This window comes from Patagioenas fasciata, chromosome 20, assembly GCF_037038585.1.
Source record: "Patagioenas fasciata isolate bPatFas1 chromosome 20, bPatFas1.hap1, whole genome shotgun sequence".
NCBI classification, from domain to species: domain Eukaryota; kingdom Metazoa; phylum Chordata; class Aves; order Columbiformes; family Columbidae; genus Patagioenas; species Patagioenas fasciata.
This window is the reverse complement of record NC_092539.1, coordinates 3,641,011-3,657,851: the sequence shown is the minus strand read 5'-3', so window position 1 is coordinate 3,657,851 and position 16,841 is coordinate 3,641,011. Positions and strand designations below refer to the sequence as shown.

General features: G+C 49.5%; 1 protein-coding gene across 3 annotated transcripts in view; it reads left to right on the top strand.

The window, feature by feature from the left end:
• Positions 1–16,841, top strand: part of WHRN (whirlin) — a 45,750-nt gene that overhangs the window by 13,702 nt on the left and 15,207 nt on the right. For all 3 annotated transcript variants that reach the window (XM_065854157.2, XM_065854155.2, XM_065854156.2), the window contains exons 2-3: positions 339–554; positions 10,664–10,789. In XM_065854157.2, the coding sequence (XP_065710229.2) occupies positions 339–554; positions 10,664–10,789 (342 nt within the window). The remainder of the gene's footprint in view (positions 1–338; positions 555–10,663; positions 10,790–16,841) is intronic.

Below are 16,841 nucleotides of genomic sequence, written 5' to 3'. Positions count from 1 at the left end.
TCTCAGGTTCAGCCCACACTGAGGTTCCTCTGGCCATGTCACTACCCACCTTGCCTCCCATGCTCTCCTTCACCCGGCTCTTTCCCTGGCTGATGGGATGAACGTATTTTCGCTGTTGGCAGCAGCTTTGCCATAACACTGTTGTTATTCAGGAGGGAACAGAAGAAATCCCACTTCTTTCACTAGTGTGTGTAACTCAATCATTCAGCTGGTGGTTGTAGAGTAGCTTGGCATCTTTCGACCTCAAGGAAGATCGAAGCCGTGTCACCCTAGAGTCCCAAGGAAGATTGTCCTTCCCCCTCCATAGGCATTAACTCCCTCCGTGGTTTGTCTTCCAGGTGCTGAAAGGCTGCAAGAAGCTGAACCTGTCTGTACATTCGGTGGGACGCATCCCCGGGGGTTATGTCACCAACCACATCTACACCTGGGTGGACCCGCAGGGCCGGAGCGTGTCCCCGCCGACGGGACTGCCCCACCACCAGAACAGCTCCCTCCGCAAGGACAGCGAGAAGAGGAGCCACCTCCAGCTCCTGCAAGAGGGAGATGAGAAAAAGGTGAGCAAGGGGGACAGCCACAGCCACGGGGACCTGTCTGCGGTTACCTGTAGGTACCAACCCTCCTTGTTCCCTTTATGCTTTCATTCATGTGATTCCGGCCTCCTTTGGGATAGTCTGTCTCCGGGATACTCTGCATCCTGGTTTTCTCTCAGGTCTGTAGCTCTCCCTCCATCTCCCCTGAGGAGTCCTGCAGGACAGGATGGGTTGGCTTTGTTCCCACTTGGCACAAGTAGAACCCGAGCTGGAGACAGATGCAGCTTGTCTGGTTATGAGGGTCCTGCCGGAACAGTGGTCAGGCCAGAAGCTGCTTTTAAGACTTTTCCTGAACAGGTGGTGGTTTTGGCTGACGACCATGGCCAATGTGGTCATTGAGAGGCTGACATGGATGTTATGTTCTCATGGATTTGGAGGGCTGGATCTCAGAGTGCATTACTGCCCTTCTGCGTGTGTTTCAGGCCTTTCCTCAGGTGTTCTCATCAGGCTTTCCTGGGTCTCTTGGCAGTTATGCTATCAAGCAAAATGGAGGATTTTCCTTTTCTGTTTGGGGAAAGGCAGGCTGAGCCAGGAAGGGCCTGAGCAGTGCTGCGCAGAAGCCTCTGGCAAGTGAAAAAGGAGTGGGAAGGGAATGAAATGGCTTTTGTAACGGTACCCAGGGGAGCTGGTGGGGTCTGGCCAGTGCTGGCCACTCCAACAGAGCCTGCATCTTGGGTCTTCGACAGAAAGGAAAGCGTATCAGCACACCTAATTCCAGTCCTCTTGCTGTGAGCCCGCCCTCCTTAGAAATCAGCCTTATAATAAGTGAAGCCAGCAGAGGATAAGTTCAAGGTGCAGTATCTGATCTCGGGGATTTAGTGTTTCTCCTCCCTCGTGCTTCCCATGCCCAAACAGACCTGGAGACTTGTAGATGCAGAGGAGCAGTGTTCAGATGCCCTTGCACTGAAGGATAGGCTGGGGAATCATAGAATAGTTTGGGTTGGGAAGACTCTGCTCACGCTCTCAGTGGTGATGGATAGGGAACCAGTTTGTCTGGTACAAGCAGGACATGGTTTTTCCTCACCAGTGTTCATGGGATATCAAAGACCTGTCATATGAGCGAGCGAGGTACTTGCTTCCCAAAGGCATGGAGTTGCTTGGAGCCTTGACATATTTGCATCCTGTTATCCTGGGTCACTCTGGCTGTCCCCAGCACTTAGTTTGTATGCCCAAAATGTCCTCAGCTCCACCTGGAAAGGCTGTGGAGGAATCTGTAACCTGCAGCTTCCCACCTCAGCCAGAGTGCAGAAAATCTGATAGAGGATGAGGTGGTTTGCTGATGAAATATTCATGTGGGCCACAAGGGAGAAAGCCCCATTATTTTTACTTTAAAGAGAAGAGAAAGGCAGGCAGTGCTGGCTTGCTGGTGTCCCCCACCCCCTATCCCTCAGTGTCACCTTGACAGGGCCGGCAGTGACTCTTTGAAGCTGTAGGTAGGAGGTGTTTCTCTGCACAGTGTTCCTTTACTCCTTGCTCTGTATCAACGTGAAATGCTCAGAATCCTGCAGCTCGTCACATCCCTGAGCCCCACACAGCCCCAGGCAGCCCCTTCCCGTCAGTCCCCATGGAGACGCGGTCACAGGTGCCCTGGTTGTCCCCGGGCTGCTCGGCTGCTGCACGGTCCGGTCATCACACCAAAGCACCTTCCTCTGCTGCTCCTGGTCCCGAGCTCGTCAGGGCCGGCTCCCAGAGGGTGTAAACAGGAAAATGGATCCAACTGAACTTTGCAAGTTAAAAGAGCTTTAATTACCATAGCTTAATCTGCTTTGAAAGGGAATGAAGCCAAGTTGAATGAAGGCCATGTTAAACCTCAAAGAGCATCCATGCTGGGCTTGGCTGCTGTTGGATACACTCATTCCCAAGGTGTGGGGGGCCTCAGATCCAAGTTGCTCACTATTCTAGCTGAGCTGAGCTGTAGGACCTTGGCACACAGAGTGGCTACCCTTGTTCTGAGCTGTGATTCTCTGGTGCCATTGCTGTGATGCCTCTTTGCAGCACTGGGAAGATTTGCCAGACTTGGGTGGGAGGCGCAGTCTTCGTGGTTCTACCAGCCTGTGGCTTGCTGGCTTCAGGACCTTTTGCCCAGGTGTGCAGAGTGGTGATGACCCTCGTTCTCCACCTGGCTCTTCCAAATTCTGAGTTTCTTCTTCTTTTCCTTGGTACTGCACCAAACAGTCATCCCTTTACCTTCTTGTGGTGCAGGATCATGCTTTGACCCCAGGGCAGGGGGGTGGAGTCCCCTTTATTAACCTGGGAAGAGTCAGTGACCATTGCAGGAAATATCTGAAGCTCACAGAAACAATTGTGCAAAGATCTGACGCGGAGGGCAGCGCTGGCATCATGAGAACCGGCTGTATGCACCCTCCTGGCTTGGCTCCTCTGTGGCGTGTCAGCGATGACATCGGTCACTCTGTTCCCATCCTGTCCCTCTGTGCTGCGCTGGCCATGTGCCACCCTTTTAACAGAAACTCTCAGCCCAGTGTTGTTCCAGCCCTGGGAATTATTTGGCACTGCCAGAGGTCTTCTCCTTGCCCCCATAATGGCGTCTGTCCTTGCTGGCCACAAGCACAATGCACCGTTCTCCCTCACTTGGTGGTTCAGAAGTGCTTTCAGCAGTAGCTGACAGCTCTAGTGGGACCCAAGGTTGCCCAGAATACCACCATGACCCGTCCACTTCCTGCACTGCCTTGAGCCTGTGTCCAAACCCAGCTCCTGCTCATTGGTGCTGATGCACAAGGCTTGGTGTGCGTGTTGCAATAACCTGCACTCCTGAATTCCCATCTGTAAGACCAGCAAAAGTAAATTACTGGATGCTACAGCTGTTAATGACCTGGGCCACCCGGACAACTCTGTGTCCAGAGGTGCCTTGCTCTGCCAGATGGTGGTGGAATAAAGCCCCACCATGATCAGAGGCTGGATGGCAGCGTGGAGAGCCTGACCTGGCTGGTAGATTGGAGAGGAGTTATTTGGCGTGACTGCCTGTGTCATTTGTCTGAACGCGTGCTTCAGGGCACGAGTTACTGAGTCGTTTTGTCCTGGCCTACTGTGCACCGCTGAGAGATGGAAACATGTGCCAGAACACAGAGATAGCCTGCCTTTAGTTTTTTTCTCTTTTTTTCTTTTTTTTGTATCTTTAGAGATAAATATATATAACTGTTGAAAGCGGGGTTATTCTGTTCACAAATATCATGCAAATAAATGCAACATATCCCTGGTTAATTCAGCCCAGTCAACCGGAATTGACAGGTACCCCCAAGGGCTATTTGATTTCTGGATGGTTTTACATTCCGAGGGAAGGGCTGGGGATTAGCTGGTTATTTTTTCCCCCCTTTCTCTCCTATTTCTGATTGATCTGAACGTCCTGGAATACATACGCAAAAGCTTTCAAGCAGGCACTGTTTGGGAAAGTACAGCAGAGATCAGACTTCAGCCCTACAGCAGGAGAAGTGATGTAAACCAGCAAGTTTGCTAATGCATTGCTACAGTTCAGTGAGCCTGCAACGCCGCTGTAGTTCAGGTGGTATTTCCAGCTTTTCCAAGGTTAAATTCAAGGTTGGTGGAGGCACCTGACATTCATCAGGCAACAGAGATATCCCTGTCTGGCTACCTTTCCCTCCAGCACATCTGTTCTGTATGCCTGAAAGGATGGGTTTTGTAGCGTAGTTTAACAAGTTTGCTTATCTGGAGGCAGGAGCATTCATTATCAAAAGGCTTGAAATGGAAACCGCTGCAGTTGGCGTGTGTGATAGCGTAACCGATCCGTCTGGCGGAGGAGGGATCTGGCGTGCGGCTGTGTCCCTGTGCGGTCCCACCGGGCGCTGGGACGGAGCTGTGGAGCAGGGGTGCTTGGGCATCCAGCTGCCAGGTCAGCCTGACCTCCCTGCACAGCTTTGCTACGGGATCAGGGCAGAAGGCACCCAGCATTACCACCCTGGGGCTGAAACATTCCTTGCCCTTGGCTTTCTATGGTAGTTTTGGGTGGACACTGGGATTCCTTCGCTCTCAGCTGTGGAAGAAGCCACCATGGGGCTTTGGGAAGTGACCGGGGGATTGTCAGCTGTCCACTGGCTTTGCCTTCACCATCTCAAGTTGTGCCAGGGAGGTTTAGATAGGATATTAGGAAACATTTCTTCATGGAAAGGGCTGTCGGGCATTGGAACAGGCTGCCCAGGGCAGTGGTGGAGTCACCGTCCCGGGAGGGGTTTAAAAGATGCAGAAATGAGGCTCTTAGGGACATGGGTTAGTGCCAGAGTTAAGTTATGGTTGGACACAGTGATCTTAAGTGTCTCTTCCAACCAAAATGATTCTATGATCTTGTTCCATTCAGTGGTTCTGGGCTAAAATCCAGCTTGCAGCAAACTTGGGGCACAGACTGTTTTGTGTGGATGAGCAGGAGGTGAATGGTAAGGCCTGGGCCAGTTACTCAGTGTAGACCTGACCTAACAGGCCTTCTCGTGAGAAGGCACAAGAAGGCATGTGTGAATTAAAGTGAATGAAGGAACGAAGGAGGTGCTGGTGTGTGTGCACCGGTGGCTGTGCAGGTTGTTGCAAATCTTCACACTACTTCCCATATCTGTGTGTCCGTGGCAAGTTGAAGAGGTGGCTGTATTTCCCAAGTTTTGCTATTATTAATCTCTTGCCTTCCCTCAGCCTTCCCTGGAGTCACAATCAGAGGATCCAGGGTTTCATCAGGGCCTGATGCCCATCTTCCCCATAGGTGAAGCAGCCAATGATGGTGGTCAGTAATAAATGTGAAATGAAAGGCTTGCACTAGTGCAAAGCTCTGGTGAAACGTTCTTAGAGCCACCTGTTTCCAGGGGACAGCGTGACAGGTGACGGTCCCCAGTGCCATCCCAACAGATGTGGCCTCCATGCTGGAAAGATGGGACCAGCTCCCAGTGCTCACCTTGTGCTTCAGAGCAGTTTGATTTTTATGATCTGTTCAGGCTTAAGTCCTCTAGATTTTTCACAACCGCAAGGACCATTTGGGCTGTGAATTGTCATTGATGTAGTTCTGGGATCAAAACCTTGTTTCATTAAAAGCACTTTGGAAACCATCAGCCAGCAGAAACTCATAGGTGCTCTTGAGTCAGGAGGAAGATGAACTGTGCAAAATGCTCTGCAAGTGTCGGACTGCTAATTCTCTGAGAAATGCCATTTCATCAGCTGAATCGTTGCTCTAATGTGCTTATTGCCAGGGGAGCTGCTTGTTCCTTTAAGCTTTTGGTGCAGCAGAAGAAAGAAAATATATGTAAAGAAGAGAGTGTGAATGTCTCCTTGCCTTCAGGCTGTTCTGTATTCAAAAGCAGCTATAATTATTACAAAAAAACAGAAAGAAAAAATATATCTGTGATAACATTGTGTGGCTTAAACGATTGAGACGCTAATGGTGACTACTTGAGCATGAAGGATAAGAGATGCAGGAGAGATAAGGAAGGATTTCTTTCTATTAGATTGTAATGACATTTTCAGTGTGAAGTGGTACAACTCCCCGTGTCTCTCACTGTTTGTTCACACTGACCTTGCTGGTTTGCTTTACAGCCAGAAGCGTATCCAGGCTGCCCGGGGGTATGTGGTTGATTCCCCGTGGTGACTGGAGGATGTGACGTGAACCCCTGGTCCCCCAGTTCCTCAAGGACAAAAGGTATCCTGCTGCCTTGGGTGATCTGGAGCACTGTCCCAGCAGACTGACCCCAAAATGTGCCTCGGATCAGACCTCACCTCATCTTTTTGTTATTTCAGGCACCTCAAGCAGAAAAAGCACCCCAAAGTGGTAATTAATGTCCTGTAGGAGTCGAGATGGAGAGGCAGCTGTTGGGCTCAACAGCAGCGTGGCCAAGAGCTGGGCAGTACTGCTGGGCTAAGGCTCGGCTTAAAGACTGTCTTGACTACTGCTGTTGTTGTCTGCTGGTCCCTCTGCCCCGAGTGTCACCTCTCAGCCATGGGAGATGCACACACCTGCTGCAATAACCTCTTTGCAAACCCCTGCCCCACACGTCTGTTGTGTAGCCAGAGGCAGCACTGCAGCTGTGTTCATGTTAAACACCCTTGGAGGTGGCTGCCAGGGTAGCTGTGACAGCAAAGTCCCCAGCGTGGCTTTACCAAGCCCAGCCTGGGTGGTGGTTGGTGTTGAGGCAGCTCTGATGGATCCAGCTCCCCGAGCAGCTGGGACTCTGCTGCTCCCAGTGCCTCAGTGAACGGGCTGTGAGCTGGCTCTGTGTCCCTGGGACTGTGCTCCCACATTTGCAGGGTGTCTAGACATAAGCCAGGGAGTTTCCTTGGGAAACAGGAGGAGGATGAGCCCTGTGAGCCTCCTTAAGTGTTGTTTTTGTTGTGTGGTAGCAGTTAATAGCGTGGAAATAGCTGTCAGCACGGGTGAAACCTTCTCAGCCACTCAGCTGTGTGCTGAATCGTGCTGATGCAGAGTAATTCTTGTTTGAAAGCACTTTTTCCAATGGCAAAATTGAATCTGTCAACAGGTAATTTCTTAAACGTGGCGAAACGAAATCCCATGCAAGAATCAGCTCAGAGCAAACGCCTTACTGATGATGACATTTGTTTCCTTCATTTCCTGCTACAGGAGGCGGCAGATGTTTCAGTGTTGAAATTGAAATTAAAGTTGTGACCCTTGTCTTCCAAATGCTCCTGTGTTGTACGCACAGGAGCAGCCTGGGCTGGACACAGCCTTGGTGTGGCGCAGAGGACGAGATGGGGACTGCGCAGGTCTGTGCTGCCGCGAGCCTGGGAACACCTGGTCTTTCTCAGCAAGATATTGGGGGGTTCCTTACCTGGGTGTCCTTGGTTCCCCCCCCAGAGTAGCTGCATTCCTGCACAGCCTTGCTTGCTGTTTCTGTTTTAGGATGGTGTTAGAGCAGCTGGGAGCGATCCCTGAGGTATGTTACAGCTTCTCTGGACGCCTGCCTGGCAGCAGAACAGGGAGGGAGGAAACAAAGTAGAAATGTAACCAAAATTAAGTAAGACTTGCACAGAAGTGTTAATCATATGTGTACAAACCCTTTTACCTGAGTGGAAAAGGCCAAGCAGAAGCGCTTGGTCCAGGACACAGGGTGTTGGGGTCTGTCCCCAGTGGGACCAGCACTTTCCATTGTGACAGGATCAAGTCACGGTGGTGAGAACGGCTGGAAACAACAGCCTGAATTTGACTAAACGTTCTCATACAATATAGCTTGGAGAAGAGGAGGCTGAGGGGTGACATTATTAATGTTTACAGATATATAAAGGGTGAGTGTCAGGAGGATGGAACCGGGCTCTTCTCGATGACAAGGGGCAATGGGTGCAAACTGGAACACAGGAGGTTCCACTTAAATCTGAGAAGCAACTTCTTCCTGGTGAGGGTGTCAGAGCCTGGCCCAGGCTGCCCAGGGGGGTTGTGGAGTCTCCTTCTCTGCAGACATTCAAACCCGCCTGGACACCTTCCTGTGGAACCTCAGCTGGGTGTTCCTGCTCCATGGGGGGATTGCACTGGATGAGCTTTCCAGGTCCTTTCCAACCCCTGACATCCTGGGATTCTGTGATTCCTTGGACAGCAGAGCTTGGTCTGTGCTTTGCTGTCTCCCCACAGTCTCCCTCCCACCCCACAGCTGTGCCAGGACTTGTGGGCATATGGGGCGGGAGAGGTGTCCCCAACGGGACAGGTCTGTGCTTGGGGCAGCTGGCATGATGGTGTCACCCCACCTGCCACCATCGCTGTGCTGTGCCCCATCACTGGGGCAGCCTTGGGAAACAGTGTGCAAAATATCTCCCCTCTTGTCCCTTAACATAGGGTGTCTCAGCCTTTGCTTCATCCTGGCAATCAGCTTATCACTCGGTTTGGCTCCTGGGCGCTTTCTCTCTGCTCCTCCTGCCCCCCTTGTCACTCCCCAGTCTGATCAAACTGAGCCCCCTGCCTGTGAGCACCTGCTTTATTTCTCAGCTATTCCCTAAATCTGCAGCTTGCCAATAAACCAAATGTTCCCAAAGCAGTTATTTCCCCTCCTGCCACGCATTTCCCGGCACCCTGAGTTTCTATTGCGATTTCTGCGGGGTTTATTTGGAGAGGCGTAGACATTAGTTGATTAAGAAATGCAATTAAGTCCTCAACAACCCAACTTTCTGGAATTGCCAGCAGGGGCATATTCTTAAGTAGTGCTTAGGTTTTTTTTTTCACGCAGCTTGGCTTTGCAGGAAGGTCTTTCAGCCCGTTATTGCTCCAGGCTGTACTCATTGCTTTCTGCTTCTTGAAGAATAGATTTGCCTGGTACGTGTGTAAACAAACCAGCTCACCCAGCAGTCAGGTTTATAGGGAGAGGGAGTATCTCTTACTCCATCTGATGTTATCGGGGTGGGGAGAGCAGCTTCTCAGTTTACCAGCCGGTTTGGGATAGTGTTAAAGGGAAATGTAAATGTCTTGGTATGGAGCTACCCCGCCTGTTGGTAATTCCAGTGAAGTGCTGGCGCATATATTTGTTCAGGGGCTCGTAGAGGGGTTATTTGCATTACCAGACCCTGATCTGTGATTCCATGCACTTTGCTGTGTTTCTGCTACTTGTATTTTTCCCAAAGTTGAGGAATTTTTAGGAGGCATGGCCACGATGTGGTGGAGAAGTTACAGGAGGAGGGAAACACTGAATGTCGTTAGAAGGGGAGAAAACAGAAGTACTTTGGAAGAGTTTAATATTTTTCTGGTTTTAATAAAACCCAGTGAAATGTTCCATAAAGTAATCTGTCTCTATCCAGAGCAATGTTCTCATGTAAAGATAAAGTTAAACTGCCCTTGATTTTGACAGACAAACGCTCTGTTGGGTGGGTGCAATGTCCCGCTCTCCTCTGTGCCTGAAGCGTGAAGGTCTCTTTACAGTTCCTTTATAATACTTCAATCCTAAAATTGTTTCTAGCGCTTTGTGCACTTTAAAGCAGGGGAAGGACTAAGCCAGGGAACGTCAGTTTTGTCCAGCCCTGGACAAGGATGCTGATACAGGTAGTGAATGTATTTCCACTTCTCTGTGCAGCTTTCCAGCTGTTCCTGGAGCCTGGGGAGCTGAGACCCTGCCCGTGTCCCCGGTGCATTTGTGGGCTGCAGATCCATAAAACACACGTAGCTGATGAGGCTTTCATGCAATTGCCAGCCAGGGGTGATACCGATATAGAAAACTAGGAGCTGTTTTGGCATCCCTTTCTTAAAGTATAAAATTCTGCAGTATTCTGTCCTTAGGTAGATTTATGTCCTGCTACTGATTTCTGTCTTGGTGCTGCACCATCACCAAGATAAAAAAGTGGGTTATCAATACCAGCCTCCTTAAGGCTGGGCTGAATTCCCTGTGTGATGCCGCGTCCTTCAGAAAGGCGGGTTAATTAGTGACTTGAAGCTGGAAATGACTTTCCCATCCAGGTAAATGGACAAGCTTTCGATTTGACTGCGATGAAGAGTTTTAAATATAAAAACCATTCACAAACAGTCTTTTCCTATCAGTGTGAAACACATTTTGGCCTTTCTCATTTGTTTTTATTCCTGCTGGCTGCTTTTCTCCAAAACTGGCTTAAGACCTGAGACAAAAGCAAAAAAAGAACCCTAAACCTTGGAGTTTTTCATGTAGAAAATGTCGTGCAGCGAGTGAACAAAGGCCATTTTAAATTGAGAGTCCTCGAGGGAGCTAAATACCAGCTTGCTCGTTCACTCTAAATTCTCACCTGAACTTTAATATATCATCAGGCCCTCAGAGTAAGAGAGGCTGGAAGAAGGCAGATGGGAAGCTGGCTAATAGCTTGGCCATACTTTGCAAAATCAGCCCCGCAGCCAGCATTTGGTGAGGAAAACAGCTGCCCAGGTGCTGTGTTGGTACTTCAGCCTGTCAGAGGTTTGCGGACAATATTGAACATCTGTTGCAGTATGTGCTGCCGGCTCTGGGAAGGATAGATGGGAAAAATCTGTCCTGGTGTTATTAATTAGCGATAATAAGGTATATGGCTGTGCAAAGGCATCTACAGAAGTGGAAGAACTGGTGGCAGTGGGGGGACGTGGCTGTTAGAACCACGGAGCTGACACCACATAAAGGGCTCTTCCTCCTCCTCTGCAGGTGAATCTGGTCCTGAATGAAGGGAAATCCCTGGGCCTCATGATCCGAGGAGGGGCTGAATATTCCCTGGGCATCTACATCACCGGAGTAGATAAAGGCTCTGAAGCAGAGAGCACTGGCTTAAAGGTAAGAGTGATGCTGGTAAAGCTTCACACGCTGTGGCTGTGGGGACACATCAGTGTGTCACTGCTGCCGTTCTGCCTCTGTGTCCCCACTGGAGAGCTGAGCATTGCTTTTCTCAACACAGCTTTTCATGGCAGGTTCTTTGGAAATTTTGACTACTAAGCCTGGAGGGAGCAAGGTGGTTGTGCAGAGAGAAGTAGTGTCTTGCAACTTCAGAAATACGTTGTACTTGCCTTCTGTCTTAGTGCGCTCCCACACCTGATTTATCCCCCTTGAGGCACCCTGGGGATGGACATGTTTTTGGTGGAGATATCTGAGAGTGCAGCCCAGACCTGGCAGGGGAAGGAACTCACTCCCACCTCCCCGAGCTGGTGGAGAAGAGTTTTTCATTAAAACTCCTGGTCCTCTGCCCTCTTTCTGCATCTCACACCCAAACCCGTTATGTTTGGAGCTAAAATTTTGCACAAGGGTCTCTTAGCCTGCCTGCAGGGAACGTGTGATGAGAGGCTTGCTGCGGCGGGACAGGCACGTGCTGGTTTCCTACCGCAGCTTTGGCATTCACAAGGATCATGTCTTAACAAAGCAGAAACAGCAGGATCAGCCTCAGGGCTAGAGCAGAGCTGAGCTATCAGCAGCCTCACTTGATGGGACCTCCAGGTCAAACAGGTTCCTAAAGGTTGCTCTGTGGGTTGGCTGGGCCTGTCTGAGGCTGCACAGATCCAGAGCTGGCTGCAGTTTTGCTTTGGACCTCTTGTAAAGTGAGATCCTACATCTCGTTCATCCCACTGTGGACGCGCATCACCTCTGAGCTGCTCTACCCATCACATCACCTCTGAGCCGCTCTACCCATCACATCACCTCTGAGCTACTCTACACATCACATCACCTCTGAGCTACTCTACACATCACATCACCTCTGAGCCGCTCTACACATCACATCACCTCTGAGCTACTCTACACATCACCTCTGAGCCGCTCTACCCTTCCCTCTGTACCAGCTCTCACTTCACGCCTGCCAGGGAGGTGAGAAAATAATCGCCCTCAGGCTGTACTCGAAGCACATGTGCGGTGTCTGCTGCTCCTCTCTGTCCCTGCCGAGCACCGTCCCCACGCAATGACGATTGTTTGCACACCAGAGCCTCTGCTTAGCAATTCCTTATATCTCTCTCCATGCTGTTCTGTTTTCTAGTGGCTGATTTGTGCGGGCCAGCAGGCTGATGTTATTCTGAACATCAAGCTTTATGTGATTTCAGATGCGCACGGACACTTCCCGCTCTGATTTGAGTGTGCTGCAGGCTGCGAATTTAGAGCTGCTTGGAGATTTGGAGATAAAGAAAGGTCTTTGTTCTGCTGTTAGACATGAGGGTTTAGACTGGATCCACATGCTCCCTGCACTGCTCTGGGTGGTGGTGAAAGGAATGTGGTACCACAAGGAGGGAAGAACTTGATGGGTAAATGTGATTTCCAGATAATTCTTTGCCCTCTGAACAAACACACAATTTATTTTATTTTAATGTGGGCTCAGCCCAACCTTGCTGGATTCGATGGGAAGGATCCTGCAGACTTCCCAGGCAGTCGATAGTTCTGTGGGTTTTGCTTCTTCCACTGAATTTGTTACCAGAATTGCTTATGAGTCAATTCTGACAGACTTTTCATTTTAGGGAAAACCTTTCATCCGTGATACCAAATCTTGAATGTTTTAATGTGTATTTTAAATTTCCCTTAAATTTAGATGAAAGGATGAACAGCGTGGTGTTGAAAGCCAGTCAAACCCAAGGACGTTTCTCTCAGGCCTGAAACCTAAGCCAGCGTTTGCCTGCTGCAGAAACAGGGGCCGTGGTCCCGAGATGGGGTCCCGGGGGGGATGTGGCCCCACTGGAGCCAGTTTGGTGCCACAGCCCTGCAGAGCGCTCTGCAGCAGTCCGTCCATAATTAAATATTCATACCCTTGGCCTTCTTGATGTTTATTCATTCATAAAAGTTCTGACAACGTGTTCTTCGGGCTTATTTTAAAATCTGCTGCCTCGCTGTAAGTTCTCAGGCTGAAAAAGTGCAGGTTAGCAGAGAACTGCAAAGGAGGAACGCGAGCCAGTCTTGTTTGCTTTCGGCTTTTGTCCTTTCTGTCTCCTACGTGACATTCACAGCGATGCAGGAGCTGAGCTTGTTCTGCTGGCGTTCGTGGCTCAGCTCATCCCAATTTCTTCCTCGATCATTTTTTCTGATGGTTTATTTTGTCAGGTTTTTTTTAAGACCATTTTTTTTCCCCCCTCTCCTTGACCTTCACATCAGAAATAGCAGATTTCAGGTAGTTTTCTTGGAACAAACAACTCAATATTGAGTTCCCAGCATAAAGGCTGGCGTAAAAAAAGGCCACAACAATCCACGTATATCCGTATACAAGAGAAAAAGGGAGACTGTAAATAGGAAGAGCTGAATGATTTTACATCATCGGTGGCAGTGATGAAGCCTCTTGAACACTGGCTTGTATTTTGAGCTCTGCATGTAGACAAGGATACTGAAAAGAATGAAAAAAGAGCCTTTTGGCTGTCTCGTAGTCTGGGGAATGAGCTGTAGGGTGAGAAATTCACTGAGGAGGTGGGTGGTTGTGGCCCACAAAGTGAGGAGTGGTCCTTCACGCAATGTCACCTCCATGGGGACAATCGTTACTTAAATTGCCTACCCCAAGAGCCAACCTTCTCTTCTGGCCCAATTTCATTGCCGGCTTTGTTCCTTGGGTTTGTTTTGTGAGGTGTCTGAGGACAAGAACATTTTTTCAGACAACACTTGGCACCTGCTGCTCCCTTGCCTTGCTCCCAAATCGGTCTCATCCTTCCAACGCGCCGTGTTCACCTTGGTGGCCATGGATCATCTGCCCCAATCTGTTTCTCTCCTGGGGAAGTTGAAAACCTCCTAATTTTCCTGCAAGTCTTAATTTGATCATTTCCAAATTGACTCATACTTTCTCCAGCCCATATTTTTAATTTCCTAAGGTGTGCTTTTGGTAATTATTTGTGCTAGAGAGAGACTCCTTCTGCTTTAGTGGTATCCACGAGTGTAATTTAACCTCTCTTCTCACACATTAGTGGCATTAAATAAGACCTAGTGCTGGTGCCAAACCATTTTGCATCCTATTAGTCCTGTTAGTCCCAGCTCAATTTGGTGTCATTTAATGTTAACTCATGTTTAAATTCCCTCACCTATTTTTCTGTGCGACTGAATTTCTCCCAGAGCTAACTTTGATTATTTTTAAGAGACTTTAGGTGCTCAGAACCCTTGTCTCAAGTCTGTTAAATCTCTCTTGACTGCACCTCTCTTTCCCATGTTATTCTCTGCCTCCAGAAAAAGGAGCCCAGCCCCTCATTGGGGTGTGTTATTTGTGGACTCTGCTCCTTGTCTGTGGTCAATCAGCTTCTATGTGTCGTGTTCAGCCCCTGCGTTTCAGGGTAGATTTTTCCCTAGGAAATGAGAATAATCTCATTTTCAGGAGTGGTCAGGCCCTCAGGAGGTCCCATTATATCCACCCACCATTAGCTGAGCACAACTGAAAACTTATTCCTGAAATATCCAGGAAAATATTTTTTCTGTGATTTATTGTAACTTTTTGTGTGTCTTATTGTTACCTTTAAATTCTGTGCTGGTTTGGATCTATGCACACAGCAAATAATTCACCGGGGTCAACTTTTGTTTGAATAGCTGGTTCTTCTGCATCTCTGCAGTCTTTTGTTACCTTCCCAGTTGTCCTTGACTTAAGGGGAAAAAAATAATTACTATCTATGCTAATTAGCAAAAAATTCTTTCCAGCTCTAATAGGAACCTATCATCAAGATAGGCTGATTTGCGGGCAATGGAGCTGTCTGACAATTCCCTTATCTGCCCTTCACCAGCAATTATTTTTGCAAGTCTTTTTTTTCCCCGTGTACGAGGTGCTGAAACTCACCCCAGTGTTTTGTGGCTGGTTGTTCTCACCCAGCGTTAATGCTCTGGTAGCACCAGATAGAAGTGGGTTTGTGCTGGGCACTATAATAGCAGAGCATGAGAGACCGGAGAGCCATGAAGAACTCAGAATCAGTGTTGAGGCAGCAATGAAGAACAGGCACAGGGAGATTAAGTAGCTTCTGCAGGGCCCCTCAGGTCTCCCCAATACAGCGAGGGTTTGCCGGGTTCCTTTTGGTCCCCTCCTGAAAGGAGAAATTAAAGAAAGGTTATCAAATCTGTATAACTGCCCTGAACAAAAAAAAGTCATGGAAGTTTAATTCCTGATAGGGAAAACTATTAAAGATTCATAATTGCAATAAAACTTATCTAATCGAATTTGGATTTTCATCATTTCGGTGCTGCAGTGAGCCTGGTGCTCCTTATATGAGCAGCAAATTCCGCTCCGGTGGATTACGGAGACCTGGGAGCTGATGCTCATTGCGCCTGAACGCGCCTTTCTCTTGGCAGTTTAGGCACTTGTGTAATTTTCCCTCCCTGTTATGTTGGTGGTCAGAAATTTTCTGATTGTTGGTTTAAAGCTGACAGAGCTCGGAGGGAACCTGAGCTATTTCTGGGGTCTGATTATTGGCACTGTGGTCATTTGTGTCATTTGCCTTCCCTTGGGCTCCCTCCTTTCCCATTTCTCGGTCTCCATGGCTCAGCTCAGGTGGAGCCACGTGTCCCTGGTTCCTTGAGCTGGTTCACAGAGCTGAGCTTGGCCCCGGGCTCTGCCTTTCAAACCAGGGAAATTTCACATCCCTGGCACATGGTTTTGACCACTCTGCAATCATCTGGGGTAGGTGTGAGTATCTGTGAGTATCCCACCCTTGCTCTGTGCCCTCTCCTCTTCATCCAGCCGGTGTAAAGGGCCACTGTCCCCTGGTCGTGACCTGCAAAGCGCGTACCCAGTGCTGTCTCTGTCTTTCCACAGGGAAGGCTGAGGAGGGAGGGACCAGCCAAGAGCAGGCAGCTCAATTTGCGGGACCTCCTGATTTGACCATCTTACAGAAGTCAAAGGAGAAAGATGGTGCAGCTGGACCTGCCCTGTGCCAGCACCAAGGCCTCGTGGCAGCTGCTGCAATGCAATTTCGCCAGGAAAGGCTGGACCAGATGATCCTTGTGGTCCCTTCCAAGCCAGTATTCTATGATTCTGTGATCTGTCACATGCTCCCCCTTCCCCTCGAGCTGCAGGCTGCCATCAGCCCAGCTTGAAGGATTCAGCTTGCTTCTCAGCTGGCTGTAGGACTTTGGGTTTCCCTTACCTACACCTTCTTTTTTGCCTTATTAGCTGCTGCCCCGTTAACAGCGGTTTTGAAGACGAGCAAAGGGCATCGGCTGACCCATGTGAGGACAAACCTCAGGGGCCCTGACAGCGGTGCTGGGGATGGGGCTCTCTGGTGCTGTCACAGCCCTTGCTGTCCACCAGCCTCTCTGTTTGTCACAGAGGAAGGAACTGTCCCAGAAGAACAAGGCAAATTTGCTTGAGGTCACTGGACAGAGGTGAATGCAGAACTGAGCTCTGCTGCATCTGGTGTGTTTGCTCCAGGTCCTTTTCTCCTATCGATGCCACTCAGAGCGTCCTTCCAGCCTCCCTGAGCATCCTCCGTCCTTGCATCAGGATGAAGGATGAACAGGAGCCCTTCTCTGGCTTCTCATTATTGCCAGCATTATTTTGTACAGCCTCATCAAGCTCCCCACACATTATCTCCTCTCTAAATTTAACAGGCCTAATCTTTTTGATCTCTCCTTTCGCAGGTACCCGCATCTGCCACTAATCATTTCTGTTTCCTTTCTCTAGAACTTTTCTCCCTGTGTCTCTACCTCAGCTCCCAACAGCCCTTTGCTGGATGTGCTAGAGGAAGGGAAACGTTGTCCTGGGAACACAAAGTGGGTCCCTTGACAGGGATCTTGTTCACCTTGAAGCCTCAGTGGTTGTTGGATCGACCATGTAGATGCCCCAGGCTGGCAGAAATCGAGTGGGAACGTGCATTTGAGTGTGCAAGCTGCCCATACGTGTGTCAGCCCTGCCACCACAGCCCCGGCCACCTTCTCTCTCAGCTGGCAATGCTGTTCCTGCAGA